Raw genomic sequence first — 21,463 nt, 5'->3', positions numbered from 1 at the left:
ATATATATATATATATATATATATATAATATATATATATATATATATTACTGTGATTACTGTGATTACTGTGATTTTTAGATCGAGATTTGAGGTACCAGTAGGCCTACTTCTATTTCTTTAAACTTTCTACTTCTAGTACTCCACAACGATTCAGAAGGAGATATTGTATTTTTTGATCCACTACCTTAATTTAACAGCTTTAGTACGGCTGCTATACCTGCAGGTAAAGTATAACACCCACAGAGGAAATTAATTTGCATTTGAGTAGGCCTAGGTCTACTTTTGTTTTTTAACTTTAAGTACATTTTGCTTAGGTACTTTTACTTAAATTACATTTTCGATGCAGGACTTTTACTTGAAGACAACTATACTGTTGCGATCCATTATTTTACAGTTTTTGCCGATTGCTTACACACGGAAATCAAAAGTATTATTATCAAAAACCTTATACTCAAGGAGCAAAACATTGGGCCAGATGTGCACCACTATAAGCACAAAGACAGCTTCACACTTACACATAAATATTACACGTAGTGATTTGAAAAAGACTAAACACACTTGTATTCATTAGAATAAAGAAGTGTATCGTGATGTCACTTCCTTGCAATTCCAAAGCACTGACTGTCAAATTAACTTTGAGCCAATCTGTGGAACACAGCCATCAGGCGCTCAAACCTATGGTTGCTAACAGTTTTTTCCAATTGCTAAAACACAATTTTGCAAACTAGGCTGGTTTTATCAGACTACTTAACACAATTCACAAAACCAACCACTCAAACTATAAAATTAAGCACTGCAACCAAAACTACATTGTCAAAATCAAACTTTTGCACCAAATGGCACACACTTCATCCATATTACCAGATTGTTGTCTAACCAGCTGCACACTGTTGGGCATAATGAAAAGCACTCTCATCTTTAGTATGCTTGGCCATAATACTAAAATAGTTCAAATTGTAGACAATTCTTCCCATTGTTCACATGCACAGAAATATTTGCAGATACACACACATGTTGTTGAAAAATCTATTCTATTTTTTACCACCAAGTTAGTGCAACATATGCACAGCATATATATTTACAATGGACTTAACTAAATTATACTCACAAAAAAAGAGTAAACCGAAAAAGAAATTGCAGAAAAAAAATATATAGAAAAAAGAGGCAAGAAAAGTAATTAAGCAGCATCTTCCATTGTTGTAAAAAAAAAAAGGTGATCACCTGTGGTTTTCATAGTGCTTAGTTCTTGATTTAAGTGGTAACAATTAACCATTGTGGTGTTTGGCCGTGCAGGCCAATTAGCTCATGTAGTGTCCTTTTGAAAGGCAGTGATTTAAAATGGCAAACATGTGAATTCATGTCAGATTATTGTGTCTTATGCAGAGAACCGTGTTCAGTGCATTTAAAAAGTGTCATTTTAAATTGCAAAAGGTGTTAAGCGGAAAATGGGTTTAGACTTTTGGAGTTTAAATAATTTTGCTATGCATGACATTTTAGTGTGTTAGCAACTGGAAAAATCTAATTGTAGACACACCATTCAGGTTTAAGCACTATAAAAATGCAGCAGGTACATTCACCTGCCTTCAACCAAAATGAAAGGAGTCAGATGAAGAGGGAGGGTGAAAGGGGGATTCCACTGAGTAGAAGGAGGTAGAGGAAGAGGTCAGGCCATGGAGGACGCCTGTGAAATGGTTGACTTGCAGCTGTGCAAGAATGCACATTCAAGACGGTTCTCCTCACGTTGTCTTGCCAATCAGGATATCGCCTGAGATGTTGATGAAATTCTCTGGCCAGATCCAGCTAGGCGAAGAGATAATGTCTAGTATTTTCTGTACTTTTTCAGATCTTTTTTCTATATTTTTAACCTGTACTGGACACAGTATTTTATGTTTGTCTGTTGTTTGCTGAGGTAACAGTTATATGCACACTACTGTAGTAGCTGTATGAAAACTGGGACATTTTTGGACATTTCTTTATTTTCCATGTTGACTGATTTGGGTATATGGAGAGAAATAAATGATATTTCCCTCGGTCTGCAGCATTGGTTTTGTGTAGTGTTGCACTTTCTCTGTTTACTTCATTAGCGTACTCTAATCACTGAGAAGTAAAATTGCCAAAAGTGTATTAGGCTGTGGCTAGGTGTGCTCAGTGGTAGAGCAGGCGCACATGCACTGAGAGGTTTATGCCTCGACGCAGAGGTCCAGGATTCAAGTCTGACCTGTGACGATTTCCTGCATGTCTTCTCACCTAACTGTCCTGTCCATTAAAGGCAGAAAACCCCCCAAAAATAATATGTATATATTTTTATATAAATTAGTTTATAGTTTTTGCAAGAGAGTTTCATTAGTCTGAGGTGTTCTGCTGATTGGATGTGTGCTTGTGTTAATAGTAAGTGTTTTGAAAAACCAGTCCCTGCTTTCAAAATAGTGCTTAAGCAATCAAAAATGTTCATCACTTTGGAATTCATTTTATTCCGATTGAAATTTATTACTTTGTAATTGAATGTTTGAAACACTTTATTCATGTGCAATAACTGTGGGCTTTTTTCCTGAATTATTGACTTTTTATCCAACAAATACTAATTAATGAGCCAGTGCTTCCTTTTCCAACTTAAATATCTACTTGTAGATGATTAAGAGCACTTACAGTTGCATGCAATGACTCTCCCAGTCCTTCAAAGAGATCATTGTTATCATTATGTGAAATTATATAGCCTAATTGTGATATGTAGTTTACATAGAGGACTAACACCCTGTTAATAAACAGAACAATATCCACATGTTTTCTAATACAAAAATAATTATTACATAATAGTTGCAGAGAAAATGCATTTCAAATCCTAGCTGACTTCCTGGAGGAAGAAAATGTGTTTGGTTATTCAACCATTTGGTGAACTTGACCTAAATAGGCAGTCTGTAGTGAACTGAGAGAAAAGAGTAAGAGGTTGAATTAGTAGGGTCATTACAGATGTTGACCACTAGAGATCAGCATGCAGTCACCAGTTATAATAATGCAGGTAGACTGGTTTGAACCAGTTGGTTTAAGCCTAATAAAGCCCCTGACACACCAACCAGACGGTCGACCCTCGGCAGAAAAGGCAGTTGGACTGATCAGTCTCCCCGAATTGGTCCAAAAAGTGCCTCTGAGCATACCGAAGTGATGAGACATGATACATCTTCATAACAGCTGGCGGCGCTAATCTGTGTCACTCCCCAATGTAAGACGAGTGCAGATTTGAGTCGCGCATGCGTCACTCTGCGACAAGTAGCCTACAAGATGCTAACGAAAGACTTCTGTAAAATTAGTACAGAATAAAAATGGACCTACTTGACAAAGTTTGTTCACTGCTGGCTACAAGTTAGTAATCAAACACAACAAAGGTTGCCAGTTGAATGGCGTTTTGAGCTACGTTAGCAATCAAACAACCATATATAGCTAAATCGTTTTTGAAATCACTGCTAGCTTAGCTACAAGCTAGCAATCAAACACAACAAAGGTTGTCAGTTGAATGCATAGACCGTCGATAATTTACAGTCTATGGTTGAATGGCGTTTTGAGCTAACGTTAGCAAACAATCATAGATAGCTTAAACGTTTTTGAAATGATTCCAATCTTCGGTTATTGTGTGTTATGATGAAAGTTTATTGGATTTCACAAATGTTAGTTTTACACATTATGTCGTAAACCATTTAAATCTTAGCATGCACGACTCATCTGCACTTACATCGGGCAGTGACCATAGACTGTATTAATTATGAATATTAACAGTCTATGGGAGTGACATGCATATTGGCTCCTTGTATAGTCTGGGTATTTATTTTGACATTGCAATACTTTCCTGATTTCAACCAGTGGCATTGCTCTTAAAACACATACACAGCATTAACTACAAAGTTATCCATTCTAAACTATATGCAGATATAGTTCTCAACTAGACAGATGAAGATGTATCAATACCAAAACCAATATTCCTACATTTCCCAGACTGCAGTGCGTCATCCCGAACCCCGCCCTTTCCTCTCCCAAACTTTGGTTGTGTCGACTTTCTGTTTTGCATTGATTTGACTGCTTGGGCTCAGCTATGCGAGTTGTTTCGGACGGTGACACACCTTACCCTGCACCACCACTGACTCTTCTTTTCATCTTCATCATCATCGAAAGAGAAAACAGTTAATTTGGTTGTGTCGCCGTCGCTCTACAGGGTGAAAGATGTCCGCTGGCTTCTCCTGTCCAGAGCCAGTTTAGGAAGATCTTTTCCCACGGAGCCTCATCAGGAAAACGCCAACGTTTTGCCGTGCATAGGTTGTCATAAAGAGGCAACTCCAAAAGTTGGGCCCCTTCTTTTTAACACGGATCGGTATGACTGTGAAACTGTGCCCTGGACTACTTACGTGGAGTTAAAGGCTATGTCTGTTGTGCCAGGCCAAGACGAGGACGGGCATGAGATGCCTTCTGGCTAGCATTGCTAACGTTATCTGGACCGCAGCTAGGTCGCAAAACGCGCATTATATAGCTAGCTAACACATTAGTCGACAAGACATTATTGTCGTGTTGGTATCCTTTGTTTTTAAGACGCTCCTTAGTCTACAGTCAGTCAGACAGTCGGTGTTCATTAGAAAGATGCCGAAATAGCGGTTACTTGGTTAACGTTAGCTAACCGTTAGAATCAGTTCTCGAATCAATAACCTTAAAGTTGTCTTGTACGCGAGGCACAACGTTAAGCTAGCTAGCAGTGTTTAGTCATCTTGAACATCACAACAAAAAAATCCAAATGCCTAGTCTTTATTCACTGACACAAAACACTGCAGGGACTGTTGTCTGTCCAGCACTAATACACTAATGTTATTGATATGTTAAAATGGACTACAAGTGCAGCCATTAACGTCATTTAACAAAGCATAGCAAGTGGGTGGACAAACATGACAACTAACTAACTAGCACGTAAAGACAAAGGTTTGATAACAGGACTGATTGACGTTTGAACACGTTCAATTAGTGGGTTTGACACCTGCTTAACTTTGTAAATCACAACACGGAGAAGACGGTCCCTCAAAGTGTTGACCATGGAGGGAAATACACAACAACAACAACAGCAGCAACAGAAAACAACTCCTTTAGCTCGGGAACTGACAAGGACATTTAACAGCTACAACAAACACACCATACAACTGAAGAAGAACCTGAAAGAGACTAATGCGTTCTTCCGTGAAATTAGGCAAAAATACAGCAATGCTTGTGCATCGACCATGAGCTCGGAATCAGCTTCTTTTGAGGCAGGTAGGTTGGAACACATGCAGAACACCGTCTGAACATCCCAGCGGTGCACCCACATGTCGCAGTATTTAACCATGTTTAAAGCCTCCCATGTTATCCTTCTGTATCCTGTACCACAAGGAAAGAACTAACGAGTTTCTGCTGCCAATTCATTTCTCCACCAAAAAGTAGACTGAAATGCATAATTAGGTGTTAGGGAAAACTAAAAAGATTAAGCCCCCTCTGAAAAGCATGAATAGAATAAGTGTGTGTGTGTGTGTGTGTGCGCGCGCGCGTGCGTAACATAAAAAAATGATCATATACCAAATGTAATGTGCCACATCTGCAGGAGTAGCTTTCTCGATCATAGCTGGTGTCCTTTACACTGTAATAATTGTCCTCAATGTTGAATGATTGTTAAGCTGAAGATTAGTCATAATCAACAGAAAAAAATGGGACCATAATGCTGCCTTTCATGGGCATAGCTAAACACATGTCTTCACTTGCTAAACTAGATTCATCTTGAAAATGTCTTGGTTACACTCATTCATCTGATCAAAAAAGTGCTTTACGTGATGCAGAAGGATCAGTCCATAGTCCTTGATCTGATATTTTGGTGGAGGTTAAGCGTAGGTCTGCACTGAATGCCTGTTTAGTCTTTCCACTGCAGGGGTCATGCGGTCAAGTGCTCAGCACAGGTCTTTCTGAAACAACAGGTTTTAATGCATCATGTTAGGGCAAGGAATGAATATTAGAAGGGGAAGGCTAGATTAGAGTAACAGTTACAGTAAAACTACATGTATATTTCAGAAAGTAAGATATAAGATAATGCTTTATTGATCCTCAGAGGTTAAATTCAAGAATGCACTTGTATATGAATATAAAGTAGGCCATTGCTGCTCTATCCTCTCTTTGTTATATAACTGTTTTAGACTGTGACTCAGCATTGCTAAGGATTATGTCTGATACCCTCAACCCCCTGAATTGGTTCTTCTGTGTGTGCTCTACATCTTAGGGCTGAATCAAGACATAGTAGCCTAAGGAACAGTATCAGCTTTAAAAGATTTTAAATCTCTATCATTGGACAGGGATCTTTTGTATTTTCTTGAAATAACAATCTCATACAATAGAGAATGTGTCATTGAGTACTATATCTCTGCTTACAATATTGAACAAGAGTTCCTAACAAGCTCACTAATTCCAGGAGTCAACAGGGTTGCTTTAGGTTATTACTAATATGGTCCACTTCTCAAAATCAGATACCTCCTTTGACGTTTTGTTTTGTCCGTTCCCCCAGCCCAGCTCAGCTGCATCTCTTTCCCCAGTCATGAGGAAGAGTTTCTGCGCAACACTGTGGGCGCTTCCCCGTACATTGTGGTACTGGGCCAGGACTGTGCTGCCCGCTACCAGCTACTCAACTGCCTTCTGGGGGAAAGGCTGCTGCCACTGGGCCCTGAGGCAGGAGAGGCTTGTGAAGGAGTCCAGGGCACTGTCTGCAAGAGGCGGAAGTTGTGTTTCACCCATGGGAGACAGACACGGCTCAGCTTGGCACTGCCTGGTCAGTATGAACTGGTGCACCAGCTGGCAGCTAACTGTGGCCGCTGGGACACAGTGCCTCGGGAGGACTTGGAGATCCATGAGGAATGTGAGGACCCGGCTCACAGGCTAGCAGAGCTGGAGATTACTCTGCATCACCCACTGCTACAGGTAAGCTTTAAGTCACAGAAACCTACTGGATCAATTCTCTCAGTACAGTGTCCACTCATAGCCTAAATAAGGAGTACAATAAGAAACCATTTACATGGTAGTTCTTACTTGCGTTATTTAGTTTGCTTTTCATTAACTGACACTTTAACGCCAATCTTCCAGATACATACAGTAAGTCCAACTGCCCTTGTGTAACTATGACCTGGATGACAGAACCGTCACAGACGTGTAGGCTGGGATAAAAAATGGGTGGTGTTGTTTTTGTTGGCAGAAAGCTCTCTTCGTGGTCAGACAAGAACAGAATAATTTACATTAAGTCTTCCTCTAGAAAATTCGTATTGTGATGGGTTAATGTTGTACACCAACTTTTTAAAATTAGTTTTGGAACAGTTAAAGAAAAGCCATTTGACTTACACTGCCTTTAAATCAGTGCTAGGTTAATGTAATCTTTGCAGTTTTTTATGTGGGGGAAAAAACATCTGATTTTGAATTTGTGGTGTAGTGGACATTGATATGGAACACAGTCCTTTAGCTATGTCACTGATTTCAATCATATTTGGCCTAGTAGTCATAACCGATTTTGTTTTTGTATGGTGGCAGTTCCTCCTGTAGCCTTTTTTCAAAAACAAAGATGGATTGATTTTTTTTTCCATCCTTGTTCTGGCTTGAACTACTAGCCTTTGTATTCACACATGGTTTGGCTCACACATATTACTAAGCAGAGCGGATCATTTCCTGTGTTGTTAAATATTCTACTTTACCTGATTTGTGCTACTTTTCAAAAAGACAGGCTTTTTCTAGAATTGAGCACTTCTTAAAAACAGATTCACAGATTACTGTCAGGTTACGTGGAAAAAGGACAAATCAGAACAGTCAGTGTGACCTGAAAATTACAATATCTTGAGGTTGTGAATTGATTTAGCATGGTGTAAGGATTGAAGTGTTTCCTTATCATGTGTGACACGTGGAAATTGGTCTCTAATCCATTACACCAACGCCCCTTAGGGAGCATCACACAGCCCCAGAAAAGGCCTAGCTCAGGCTCAGGACAGCCCACCCGCCCAACTCCCTTACGTAATGCCACTGGTCTGGTGCAATTCACATGACCAGGTTATGTTAAAAAAAAAAAAAAAAAAACCTTTGCTGTGATGAAGTTGCCATGGTTACAACTGAATTATGGGAGACTGGTTGTTAACGTCATTACAAAAAAAACGTTTTCATTAGTAAAGAAAGTAATTATTTTAGTTAGGGTTTTGTTTGAGCTGTGCTAATAGAAAATATCTATTTACATCCAACATTTCTGCTAAGATCTAAAATCAATTTGTACTAATTTTGATGTACACAAAATGAGTGTGTAATAACTTAATTTGGGAGAACCTTTTATTAGAGTTCATGTTTGACTGTTATATTTGAATGTGTGGCATTTGTGATTGTTTTTTGTTTTGTTTGGTAAAATCCATGGCATGGAGTTTCCATGACTCTGTTTATACGTAATGTGTTGGTAAAATATGGCCACACACTTTCAAAACCTTTCACCACTCTTATCTTAAAAACAGAAAAGCGTAATGGAAGAACGTCTGGAAATAAAATAGTGCTGGAAGTAAAACCATTCATTCCCCCCCCCTCCGTTTTCACATGTGACTGAGAGGCTCAGGCGTGGGATCTGCAGTCCCTTACTTGGGTCAAAACGTTTGTCACACTTGAGAGGACCCTCAGAGGCTAAAAATACAAACTTTATCACAGATGAGAGACAGAATGACCAATTGCATTTCCATGCTCAAATTGAATTGAATAATCAATTTAAATTAATATTTGCAATATTATTTTGATAGTTGTGAACATGTTGTGTGAGCAATGTGTCTCTCTTTAGGTTTCTGCTGAATAAATAAGAGATTAATGTGTTTAAGAGTAAATGAAGGCACAGAATCTCTCTGCTCAATGTGGTATTCACACACTCCTGCCATAATCACAGCAACATGCTTTAGAGGCCAACTTGCTAATTATCCTTCTCTTCATCCCAGAGTTAACCCATGCTTTCCCACTTAACTTAAACACCCAGAGGACAAAAGGGTGCTATGCTATCGCCACGTTTCTAAAATTCTTTTATGTGCATTGTTCCATGAATTCACATAAGCAAGTCTGCTTGTTAACAAAGGCCTGGGATATTAGCATATTACCAGTCACCCTTAAATTATGCTAAAAGAAGAACACTCTAATTTCTTACATGGCTATTTGACCATGCTGCTTTATAGAACAGGCTCAGATGTAAGCACTAATGCTAACTCATACTGACCCTTCTTAAAGACATGTATAAAAACAAAATAGTAACCTCAAAAGAGCCCACAGAGATTTTCTTCAAGGCTTGTTGTTGAAAACTGACTGCATTAAATGAATTCAAACATTGTATTGATTTTGATTAGTTGTGAGCAAATGTTTGCAGGCTATCTTTGTTCCAAAAAAACTGCTCAGAAGGGCTCTGCGCTTGTTTCTTGGAGACAGGACTGACAGTCTCCTTTGTGTAGCTGTTGGTTATTTTTGCCTCTTTTCTCTGGCTCTTTCCCTCCGCCATAGTCTCCCTCTCAAGCTCTCTACAAGTAGTTGTTATTTATCAAGGGTTAAGAAAAACCTATTTACTTGTGTCATTTTCCTGCCCTGTCACAGACATTTCCAAGACCACCACAAATATTTATGTGCCATTAGGTGTACAGAAATAGAACGAGCATGTGATGTCTGTGAAAGATTCTTTTTTTCTTTTTGCAGTTGAAGTGGTTTAAACAACTTCTGGCTTTAATTGGTTTGAAAAGTGCTCTAATTTCCTTGAACACTTTATATAACAGGTTACAGTTTTGTTAAGACATTTTTCTGCATTTTGTGTCAAAAAAAGGTCAGTTCATCAACATAAAACATGTTAGGCATATAAAAAAAACTTAATTTATGTTTTCAAATGTTGGTCCATTAAGAGGTCTATGGATTATTCAATTTTTCTGACCTGAACATGTTGTTCTTGAGTTTTTAAAAACGGTTGGAACACTAAGATTTGAAGACAACAGAAATAAGATTTTAACACACCACAGACATATTATCACCTAGTTAGCATGGAGTCACATATTTACATTTTTGGTTCCGTCGTAGATATTGCAGCAAAAAAGCTGGCAACTAAATGAGTGGTATCCTTCTAGTGGTGTCTCCATGGCTGGATTTCACTTAGAGTAAATGTGAAAAATATGTATTTGTTTATTTGGGAGAACTTGCCTTTTTCACAGAACCAGATTTCATAATAATTTCCTGTATATACTAGCCTGGCTCCGCCCTCCTACATACTTCTGCTCAAATTTTCATTTTCCTTCAGTACTAGGCCTGCACGATTAATTGTTGTAAAATAAAATCGCGATCTTGATTCACAGTGTTCACGATTACATTTTTAAATGTCTTCAATTTTTAAAAAACATTTTTTTAAATGACTTTGATTCTTGTTTAAAAACGCTACTACTATTTTCAGTGAGTTTTAAACAAAGACTGTATAAAATAGTTTTTAAAGTACTCCTAGGTGCTGCAATGCTCTCCCTTCTCTTCATGGAAGCCACTATGTTTACAGGCTTGTGGTGATGAGCAGTGTGCTCTATGTTTGGTACTGCCTGTCACTCTGCATCACTTTGCAACAAGTGCGAGAGACTTCTGTGATATCAATACAGTAAAAATGGACCTACTTAACGAAGTTCACTGCTGGCTACAAGCTAGCAATCAAACACAACAAAGAGCAATGCTAAGCTGACGTCACGACCAAACGTTAGCGATTGGTTATGGCAGATCCAGTGGCTCTGGGCAGATCCAATAATTTTAAACTTGATCAGACTTCAAGAAAGTTGACGCTTGTCAATGGAGAGTGGCTAGACTCTCTGTTCAAATGAAATGTACGAGAGTCTGGTTGGACCAGGCTATGTATATACACCATTTTGCTTGATATGAAAGTCACATTTTTGTGTTTTTCCTTTTTTCTTTTTGTGGTTTGGCATCAGGAAGCAAAGGTCATGGTGGTGCCTTGTCAAAGTGTGCCAGCCCATTGAAGAGGCCCTGGAAGACTGCACTCGCAGCATGATCCCTATCATACTCTATGCCATCAACCAAGACTCCCTAAGCACAGATCAGGTGGCTGAGCTCTGGAAAGTCAAAGAAATGCTCTCCTTTCCCATCTGTTTTATTCGTATCCCTGACACCATGTCAGCAGCCTCCCCAGAACCTGGCCGCCGTATGGAGAAGGAAAAGGAGAAGGAGAAGAGTGCACTCCATAAGCAGCTGCTTTCCCTCGGCCTTCTCAGTAGCCTGATAGGAAACTGTTCCTGTGGCGCCCCTACACAGATACCCGCCCCAGGTGCCAAACCCCAGAGTGTGCTGTGTGAGGCTTTCGAAAGGCTGCACCGGTTGCTGGTGCCTTTCGCTCGCCAAGTGCTTCAAAACCAGCAGGTGGAAGCTGCCAACCTGCTTAATGGGGTTCACTGTCGCTGTCTAGATCTTTTCATCAACCAGGTCAGAGGATGATGACACAGTTAATTTATATTTCCGTGATTGTTGTGCTGTTTCCTACTCATGACAGTTGTTACTACCTTTGCATTACAGCTTGATCTCAGTCCGCATTGATCCAGTATGCCCAATAAAAAATCATCATCAGGCCTTTAACCTTTCTGCTTACCATCCCTGCAGGCCTTTGACATGCAGAGGGACCTGCAGATAACACCACGCAGGCTGGAGTACACCCGTGAAAAAGAGGGTGAACTCTTTACCTCCCTAATGGCCATCGCTAATCGCAAACAGGAAGAAATGAAGGAGATGATTGTGGAAACACTTGGCAGCATGAAAGAGCAGCTGCTGGAGGATGCTGCCAACCTGGAGTTTACAGGTTAGTGAGTGAACACTTTGGTTAAAATCTTATCTAGCTTTTTTATATCAAAATAGGGATTCTAGTCTAGATAGATATGAGGCACCTGTACACACACACTGCCACCTACCACTTGTGAAACGAGAAAGAAAAGAAAGTGAAACGATCATTGCAGGAGAGCAACCCCAAAAGCATGTGGCAAGGCCTAAAAACTATGAGAGATAAGTAGGGCTGCACAATTAATTGAATTTTAATCACGATCACGATTTTGGCTTCCCACAATCAAATTTGCGTGATCGAGCGATATTTTAAATTCGTCATTTCATAGAACACTCCGTGTTTTTTTGCAAAGCCAATCTACTGCTCCGTAAACCACTGTCTTATCATGAGCCAGTCAGAGTTGTTCCTTGCATCACGCAGCTTAGTTTCTAGATGTAGACAGTCAAAGCGGACAGAGTAACGTGAGGAAAATTCCACAACAGATAGCAGTCGGTTATATGTCGGTCACAAGGTTTACTAGTTTACTAGTAAATGCAACATTTTGTCCCGTCTGTGTTGTTTTTCAAACAACAGCAGTGACCAGTGCTAGTTAGTGTCTGCTAGCTCACAAGGCTCCAGTGTGTGACTAACATTTTTCCTCTAGGTTGCACCGGTGCTAATGTCCTTGCATTCGCTGCCTCTCCACAAACAAAGCAATGTTGTTTATATCGGTATGGTTTCATTTAGCGTTACATGACCCATTTCTTCTGTAAAGCCGTGCCTGTGTTTGTATCTCTCCTCTTACACTCCGCGCAACCCCGCCCCCATTAACTCACACACACAACGCCCCGGCGACATGGAGAGACACAGCGGCCGCCAGTCCACACTTCTGACATTTGTCCACAGTTTGAATTGTTATTAACACAGCTGTATATTGTTAAGCATGAGAGGCAAACCTGTATTTGTACCAGTGTTTCTGCTGGTAACTCTGCTATCGCGGCCGCCACGACAAAAAACACAGAAGAAATTATTGAATGCAACTATTCGTAGAATAATACCGTGTGAGATGGAGCCTGCTGAACCTGCAAGAGATGTGACCCGTGGCCAGAATATCATATTTCATAAAAATGCAGCGCAGTGACAATGCAGACATTTCATACACACGACGTGTGTAACTCCGCTGACCCGCCATTCGACCCGTGGTGGACCCATTAATGAGTCAGCCGTTGAACGAGTAGCATATATGTCCATCGCACTCCCTCTGTCTCCTTAGCTCTTTTAATCAGTTATTGTTGAAAAGAAATTAAGGAGATTTTAAAATACATTGTAGTCTATTTATTTTCATTTACATGTGTTGCAGCTGTGATATACAAAATCATCGTGATAATCAATTTGGCCATAATCGTGCAGCCCTACAGATAAGCCCTCCTCCTTGTCAAGTGGTGACACGTCTATAGCAGTGAGCCTAATGCATGTTATGCTCGCTTTGAGGTTGCCAACAAGCAAAAACAGCTGAAGCAGAGGTTAATGGATGCGCACCTCTCACAACCATCTTCCTTTTCTGAGCCTAACATCAGGAGGGCTTGTGAGCATGTTAACACCGAGAAAGCAGCAAGACTTGGCGGTATCAGTGGGCAGGTCCTCAAACTGTGTGCTTACCAACTTGCGCCAATGTTCACAATGATATTCAACCTCTCACTGGCTCAGTATGTCATACCCACGTACTTCAAGAAGTCCACCATTATTCCTGTGCCTAAGAAAACAAGACCAGCCTGCCTGAATGACTATCCTGTGACACTCACCTCTGTAGCCTCTTTACGCTGTATAGTGAAAACAGCGTGTAGAATTTGCTTTACTTGCAATCGTTTCTCAAATGCATCATATGTCTTACAATTACATACCATATATTTCTCGAACATAAAGTCTTTAGATTAGAATGAAATCTGTTGTACTACTTTGAGTCCGTTCCACTTTACAGAGATCACACATAGCTTATGAACAATTACAGAAACATTTTGCAATGTGCATCTCAGATCACGTTTTCACTCACTAAGACCTTTACTTTGTCATTACTAAACATTGTGCCAAAATATGAACAATACCGTTGCCGTCAGTGGGCTTATTTGCTAGCTAACCACTGCCGATTTAAGGAAATATCCAGCACTTAGACACAATTTTAGGATACTGTTAACTAAAACAGGTGATTTAATGTCACCGATTGTTTTACATACAATTTAGCAACAAAACAAAATGCTGCGGGAACGTTACTATGTTTTTTTCATTTCTTCAAGATGGTTATAATGTTCAATTTTGAGAGGTATGGATTCAACTGTGGTCAGTTTGGAGTCTGTAGTGTGTGGTGCTGCTGAACTATATTATGTTATACAAAGAGGTTTTTGTCCACTCCTTTTGTACAAATGAGAGTTGGCTAAATATCAGAAACACCTCTTTGTAAAATGCAAAACCACCCAGTGCTATAAGTAGCCAACTGGGATAATCAAGTACACCGAATCTACCACAACCCTCCAGAGACCCTTGCGTCCGCAAGAACACGTAATGTTTTGCTCTTGGACAAATATTTGATAAATCTCTTTAACATTAAATTATTTGAATCGATCTTTTTGTGTTTCATTATACAAGCATGACCAGAGAGAAAATTACGGTAATATTCAGGGTAGAAAATTGGGAATGGGAAATAACGGGAATAAAATGGAAAATATAGGGGTTATTTGCTTAGGTTGTGTTTACCATGTCATCTGCAAATAGAAACAGATCTTTTACCATATCATAAGCAGACAGTATCCATTAACTTACCAAATAAAAAATACTGTGTACTTTATAATAGGCTTTAAATATAAAATATATTCAATCCAGTAATATAATCAAAACTTACATGAAAGCATGTAGTCCTTTGACATTGCAGCAGTGTGGGCTGCACATGTGATGGGAGAATGCACTGTGTATGGAGAGGGTTGTAATTAATATATCCAGATTTCTCCGTTCTTGTTGGAAATACACACCATGTCTACATATTAACTTGCTAAATATTTTCTTTCAACTGCAGACATTATTGTAACAAATAATGGAGATCCTGTTACATCAAAGGAGATAAAATCTTGCATCCACCAGATCCAGGAACTGATAGTGGTTCGTTTGAATCAGGCTGTGGCAAATAAGCTCATCAGCTCTGTGGACTATCTGAGGGAGAGCTTTGTGGGAACTCTGGAGCGATGTCTCAGCAGTCTGGAGAAGTCACACATGGAGTCTTCTGTCCACAATATCACTTCCAATCACCTCAAGCAGGTGGGCAGTAGTTTGTAAAAGACAGGAACCTTATATATGCTTGTCCAGAAAGCTAAGTGTGAAGATACTTAAATGTGAGCAGTATGATCGTATTTATTCAGCTTTCTCTCTCTCTCTCTCTCTCTCTCTCCTCTCTCTCTCTCTCCTCTTCTCTTTCTCTCTCTCTCTCTCTCTCTCTCTCTCTCTCTCTGAAGATATTATGATAATAAACTGTAACTTTGTCAAGAAAAGTTATTTATTAAAATTGAAGTCCAAGATAAAGAAAGCTGGAGACTTGACTAATGCCACAGTAAGACCAGTTTTAGCAATCCAATTCCAAATGTTTAAATGGAGAGACAATTTGAGGGCTAGTATATGGTTCAGAAATAGATGAAATTGTTGAACATGTCAGACAAATCACCTGCCCTTTTCTCTTTCTACTGTTCATTTAACCATTTAAGCCTAAGTGTGAACAGAGAAGTGGTTAAAAAAAAAAGCCAATCAAAACAAAAGATCAACGGGATCAGATACATAAAGAGAAATAAAATGTGGTTTTCCAACAAAGACAAGGGACATTTTATATTTACATCCTCTTCTCATCTGTCACAGTTATTAAATGCTGCCTATCATGTGGAAGTCACCTTTCATTCAGGATCCTCTGTCACAAGACTCTTCTGGGAGCAAATTAAACAGGTGATTTTCTACTGAATTCAGTAAGAAGAGTTTCTCACCACATGATAAATAAGGACTTCTGAAGAAGTGTTCTTAATCTGTGGCTTGCTCCTAGATAATCCACAGGATAACGTTTGTGAACCCACCTGCCATCACTCCAGAGTGGAAGCGGAAAGTGGCCCAGGACGCCATAGAAAGTCTGAGTGCCGCCAAACTGGCAAGAAGCATCTGCTCCCAGTTCAGAACCCGCCTCAACAGCTCCCATGAGGCCTTCGCAGCATCTCTGCGTCAGGTGAACTTTGTCTTTCTCTGCCTTTTTCTTTAATGTCTCATCTCTCTCTTTCTTTGACTTAAAGTGGTGGTTTGGAGTAATTTCACCCTAGGGTCCTTTGCATCATCACCTGCAGCCAAACAACCCCCAGAAGTTTTTCTCCCTTGGTCTAACATTGGTCAATTTAGCCCCATCAAACAAATGGCTTAGTGCAGGCGCTAAGTAGGGCTTAACAATTAACTGCATTTGCAATAATATCGCGATATGTTAAAACGTGATTTCTCATTGTTCCATAACCTGTTTCTTCTGTAAAGCCATGCCAATCTTTGCAAATCTACTCTCCGGTCTTTCACACTCCCGCAACCCCGGCCCACTCTCCCTCCGTGTCTGCCTGGCCCCCTCGCTCACAGCAGGGTCTACCAATGAGGAGGGCCCGATGCCCTGGAGCTAGTAAAATGTTACATTGGGCCAGTAAATGCAATAAGCCAGTTGCCCAAACAGGCTAGTGCTCAAAAAAGTGAGCGAGCAACGTTACTTTATTTGCTCTATTTTCCAAGACTTGCGTCTGCACACAGACAGAAAGGCTGGTTCATGTCACAGATGAAATGGCGCTCAATCCTAAAACAACACACACAAGGCTACAGTGTAGCCGGTGGATGCTCTTAGAGCAGACAGCTGTTGATCAAAGCAGAGGTGCTACTACCAGTAAAGTTGGTGGTAGTAATTGTGCAGTGTAGGTTTCATTGTTAAGCAGGAGAGGAAAACCTTTAATTGTATATTATTAATATTTATACAATTTGTCCGTTTATTGATATTGAAAACAACTAAGAGAGCCCTCTCAGAGATGGGCCTATTTTTATTTAAAACAGGCTATTTACTTACCTAGCTATGCTTTTTGGTCCATATCTCCCAGCCCCAATACCACCCAGCACTATGACGGTAACCGCTCCATGACAGTTTACATCTCTATAGACAGCTTTTGGCTCTCAGGCTATAAGATCATGGTTCAGCCATGTATTCCTCTTCACTAGAACTACTTTTCCTTTTATGCACCTCCATGCAAAAATCTGTCCACGAAGTCCCTGACAAATCAATTCCAGTCATATTGCTCTGATGAAATGATCACATGACAGCCAGTGTGGGACAGCTGAGCACAATTTAAACAGCAGTAATGAGAACTCAACCCGGTACTGTCACCCTCTGGTTAAAAATACATATGAAATACATAATTGAGTAACTGCTGGCCAGGACCTCTGCATTAACCAGTCCGACAAATGACTACACTGTCACAGAGGTCAAGGCCACTGGCCTGTAGTCACTGAGAACCTGCAGGGCGGTAGATCTTAGCAACAGTTTCCATGGTGATGTCCCTTTCTGACGTTCTAATGATGTGGTTAAAAAGAAAAGGACAAATTTAGATGTCACGATGGACCAAAAAGATTCAATACAAACTCAGCTTTTAAAGGTAGTTAGACATATTAGAGGTTGCTTTAATAGTTTGTTTAATAAGTTTGTTAAATGAAACCAGAGCAGCAGTTCTTAATGCTAAACATGAGATGTTATGTCATGTGTTGCTGTAGCTGGAGGAAGGGCATACGGGGCGTCTGGAGCGCACTGAGGACCTGTGGCTGCGTGTGAGGAAGGATCACGCCCCTCGGCTGGCCCGGCTGTCTCTGGAAAGCCGCTCCCTCAGAGACGTGCTGCTGCATGGTGAGTCACCACCAAATACTCTTTTTAAATTCTGTGAATTAGTATCTTTTGCACACATGGCCATTTGTGACCATCTCCACCTGACATGTAATAAATACAATTTAAAAAAAAAAAAAATGTTTTTTTTGACAGGCAAGCCTAAGCTTGGGAAAGAGTTGGGTCGGGGTCAGTACGGGGTTGTTTACTTGTGTGACAGTTGGGGCGGACACTACCCATGTGCCTTAAAGTCTGTGGTACCGCCTGATGATAAACACTGGAACGATCTGGCTTTGGAGTTTCACTACACAAGGTGAGTTAGTGAGAGTTAGTGCAAAACAAAAACTTTGCTTATTTGAATTATAAACACCAAACCGCCGCAGGTACCAAAGCCAATACTTGTCACAGCTTGCAGCACATTTTACAGAAACTCAAGACGTGTGCATGGGAAATTTCAAATGGCCTTAAGCAGTTTCTGAATTACCTGCGATTATCATTGGACAGGCCAAACTCTACCCAGTACATGAAAAAAAATGGTTTTGACTGTTGAAGCCTTGAGGCTATTCTGTGCAATTGTCAGTATGAATGTGTCTAATTAATGCTTGTCTGCTCCAACTGCTATGAACCTGAGGAATGTTGGGGATGTTGTGAAACTGCCTTAATGTAGACAAACAATACTTACATAAACTCTGACTTCAAGATAACAAAAAGTGATTATTTTGTGATTGTACGAAACATTTTTTTCTTCCTCTTTTCTCCTTTGCTTAAGGTCTCTGCCCAAGCATGAGCGGCTCGTCGACCTGCACGGCTCTGTGATCGATCACACTTACGGAGGCGGCTCCAGCATCGCTGTGCTGCTCATCATGGAGCGGCTGCACAGAGACCTCTATACAGGCTTAAAGGTGACTTGATAATGGGGAGATTAGAAAAAGAGACATGGTATTGTTTCATAGGTAAAATCTTGCTCACTACTTCCAGTTAAGTCTACTTTTCCTTTCTCTCTCCATCTCTACCAGGGTGGTTTATCACTGAGGGAGAGACTTCAGATCGCTCTGGATGTGGTGGAGGGGATACGCTTCTTGCACGGTCAGGGCCTCCTGCACAGAGACATAAAGCTAAAGAACGTTCTGGTAAGTTAAAAAGAAAAATAATAGTTCAGCAAACATATAGAGTCTGTGACTTCTGAGGGGTTTTCTGTGTCAGTAGTAGCTGTATCGCAGCACTTCAGGGATACACTATATACTATTTACTGACACATTAGCATGCATTACATTGTTATTGGGCCAACACTACTTTTACTTTTTTTTAAACCAGTTTTGGCATTTTATTCAGAAGTAAAATAATGAGATGTAAGTTGGCAATAGTCATTATTTGCCATCGTTCCATCTAGGTGAGCTAGTTTCGGGGTCCTGGTATTGTGCATGATGACTCACTGGCATGGCGTACTGGGACACTTAATGGAAGTATATCGTTAACAAAGTAATCTGACATTAGAAAAGTCTATTTTCACTGCAAAATCTTAGTCTGAAAACCCACCGCCATAAATCACTTCAACACAGAAGCCGGTCCAATTGAGATACAACCCACAACCTAATTTGACCTAACAAGATTTTATTTGTTTTCAATCCTTTTCCAGTTGGACAAGCAAAATCGTGCAAAAATTACCGACCTAGGCTTCTGTAAACCAGAGGCCATGATGTCTGGCAGCATCGTTGGAACCCCCATCCACATGGCACCAGAGCTGTTTACAGGTACCATAACTCAACTGTCACATCGTTGATGAATTTCATCTTGAAGTAACTTCCTGGTTACAGTTTGATAGGTCAGAACTGTCTGAACACGCAGCTACTAGTGGCTCACAAAAGTTACTTGTTTGTTTTTCTTTTTTTTAAACTTGAGAGGATAACTATTACATAACAATGTAATCCAAACATGAATTTGTCATTTCATCTTATGTCAAAACTTAGAATTGTGCAGGAATGTTACATAAATATCAGTCTTTTATAAGGTTTTCTCTTCTCCTAACAGGAAAGTATGATAACTCTGTGGATGTTTACGCCTTCGGTATCCTCTTCTGGTACCTCTGCACTGGTTCAGTAAAACTTCCAGAAGCCTTTGAGAAATGCTCCAGTAAGGACCAGCTCTGGAATAATGTAAAAAAAGGTAAACACTGCTTTCACACCTGCAGTTTGTCTGGATCAATGACATCATAATAAATATTTAGTTGCCTTTTAGTTATAGTCCTGTTTGTGTTCACACTGACTTTTTACAAACAAACCAAGAACAGTTAACATGACGGCATTTGTTAACTGACAGGAACTCATTGATTGGACAGTTTTGGGGATGTCTTCTGTCAGCACTATATGGATCCATGCTGGGAAAAAATATTTTGGCGACGCTTCTAATGCGTTTATTTAAATCCTCAGGTGTTATTATTATGAGCATTAGTTGAGACGCAAGCATGCGTGCGTGCTGCGGTCGATCAATCGGTCTCTCTCTATTTATCTATCTGTCTATCTATCTATCTGTCTATCTCTCTATCTATCTATCTATATGTCTATCTATCTATCTGTCTATCTCTATCTATCTATCTATATGTCTATCTATCTATCTATCTATCTGTCTATCTATCTATATGTCTATCTATCTATCTATCTATCTATATGTCTATATGTTTTGGCTGACTTACGCCCATGTCGTCTCCAGGAGCCAGACCTGAGCGGTTGCCCACTTTTGATGAGGAATGCTGGCAGCTGATGGAGGCCTGCTGGAATGGAGACCCTTCCCAGAGGCCCTTGCTTGGTATCGTGGAGCCCAGCCTGCAAAGCATCATGGTCCGGCTCTGCAACTGTGGCTCGGAACAGAAAAGCAGTAGCCTCGAGGACTCAAATTGAAAACACTCCAGACAAACTAACAAATGTGTGACAGGGATTTTGATCAGGAAAGTATTTTTTTTGTATTTATGAATAACAGAGATAAACAGTAGACCAATGGATAATATTCGAGCTGTCCTCCTTTGTTGGATTTACATTATTTATGAGGAGTTGATACAGACCAGAAGTTTGCAAATATGTGTGTTTTATTGTTTGTTCGTGTGCATTTGTATACATGCTTTTGTCGTAGCTGCCGTGCTAATTATTACTTTGTCATTGAGTTGTTACTAGATGCAAATTGTTTTAGAAGTTGTTCATTCTCAGTATTATGAAAAATATAAATATATAAAAGACTAATTTTAGATTGTATTTAAAGTGAACATGTCTGCATCTATACAAATACATCTTTTTTTTAATAAAAATGAGCTGTTAAAACATGATTTGTGTCATAAGCTGTTTCATTTTTATTTTTTTAATTCTTTTTGGCTTGTGACTCCTCAAAACTATGAACTGTCTACTTGCAATACATCTCCACTGGTTGCATGTGTCCAAGTCATTGCTCTAAATTATACAGTTCTGGAAATGTCACATTTTAGGTAGTTATTTTTAGTAGTAACACAAGTAGATTTGTTTTGAAAGAAATACTGTGTACTTTGTATAACAAAACATGAGCATATGTACAGTGGTGTATCTCAAAGCTGGAAAATTTGAATCTTCTTCTACAATGTAAGTACAGCTTTTCTACTGTAACATTCAGTGTTGTAATCTAACAATTAATTAAATATTCATTCTTAATGGTTTATTATTTATCAACTTCAATATAACTTAACAGTTAACCATTTCCATTTCAGAACCAGCTGGAGCT

The 21,463-nt window shown here is 39.8% G+C and overlaps 1 protein-coding gene across 1 annotated transcript; it reads left to right on the top strand.

Moving 5' to 3' along the window:
- Window positions 1-3,989: 3,989 nt before the first annotated feature.
- On the top strand, window positions 3,990-20,996 carry dstyk (dual serine/threonine and tyrosine protein kinase). Its single transcript, XM_032513221.1, is given in 15 exon segments — window positions 3,990-5,279; window positions 6,553-6,962; window positions 10,979-11,014; window positions 11,016-11,486; window positions 11,661-11,856; window positions 14,879-15,117; window positions 15,706-15,789; window positions 15,884-16,060; window positions 17,620-17,749; window positions 17,882-18,038; window positions 18,495-18,627; window positions 18,742-18,855; window positions 19,362-19,476; window positions 19,754-19,888; window positions 20,432-20,996. Coding segments are annotated over 15 exon segments (2,799 nt in total). The 5' UTR covers window positions 3,990-5,065; the 3' UTR covers window positions 20,620-20,996.
- The last annotated feature ends 467 nt before the right edge of the window (window positions 20,997-21,463 follow it).

Source organism: Etheostoma spectabile, chromosome 4, assembly GCF_008692095.1.
Source record: "Etheostoma spectabile isolate EspeVRDwgs_2016 chromosome 4, UIUC_Espe_1.0, whole genome shotgun sequence".
NCBI classification, from domain to species: Eukaryota; Metazoa; Chordata; class Actinopteri; order Perciformes; family Percidae; genus Etheostoma; species Etheostoma spectabile.
Note: the sequence above shows the minus strand (reverse complement) of the source record. Positions and strands in the feature narration are given on the sequence as shown.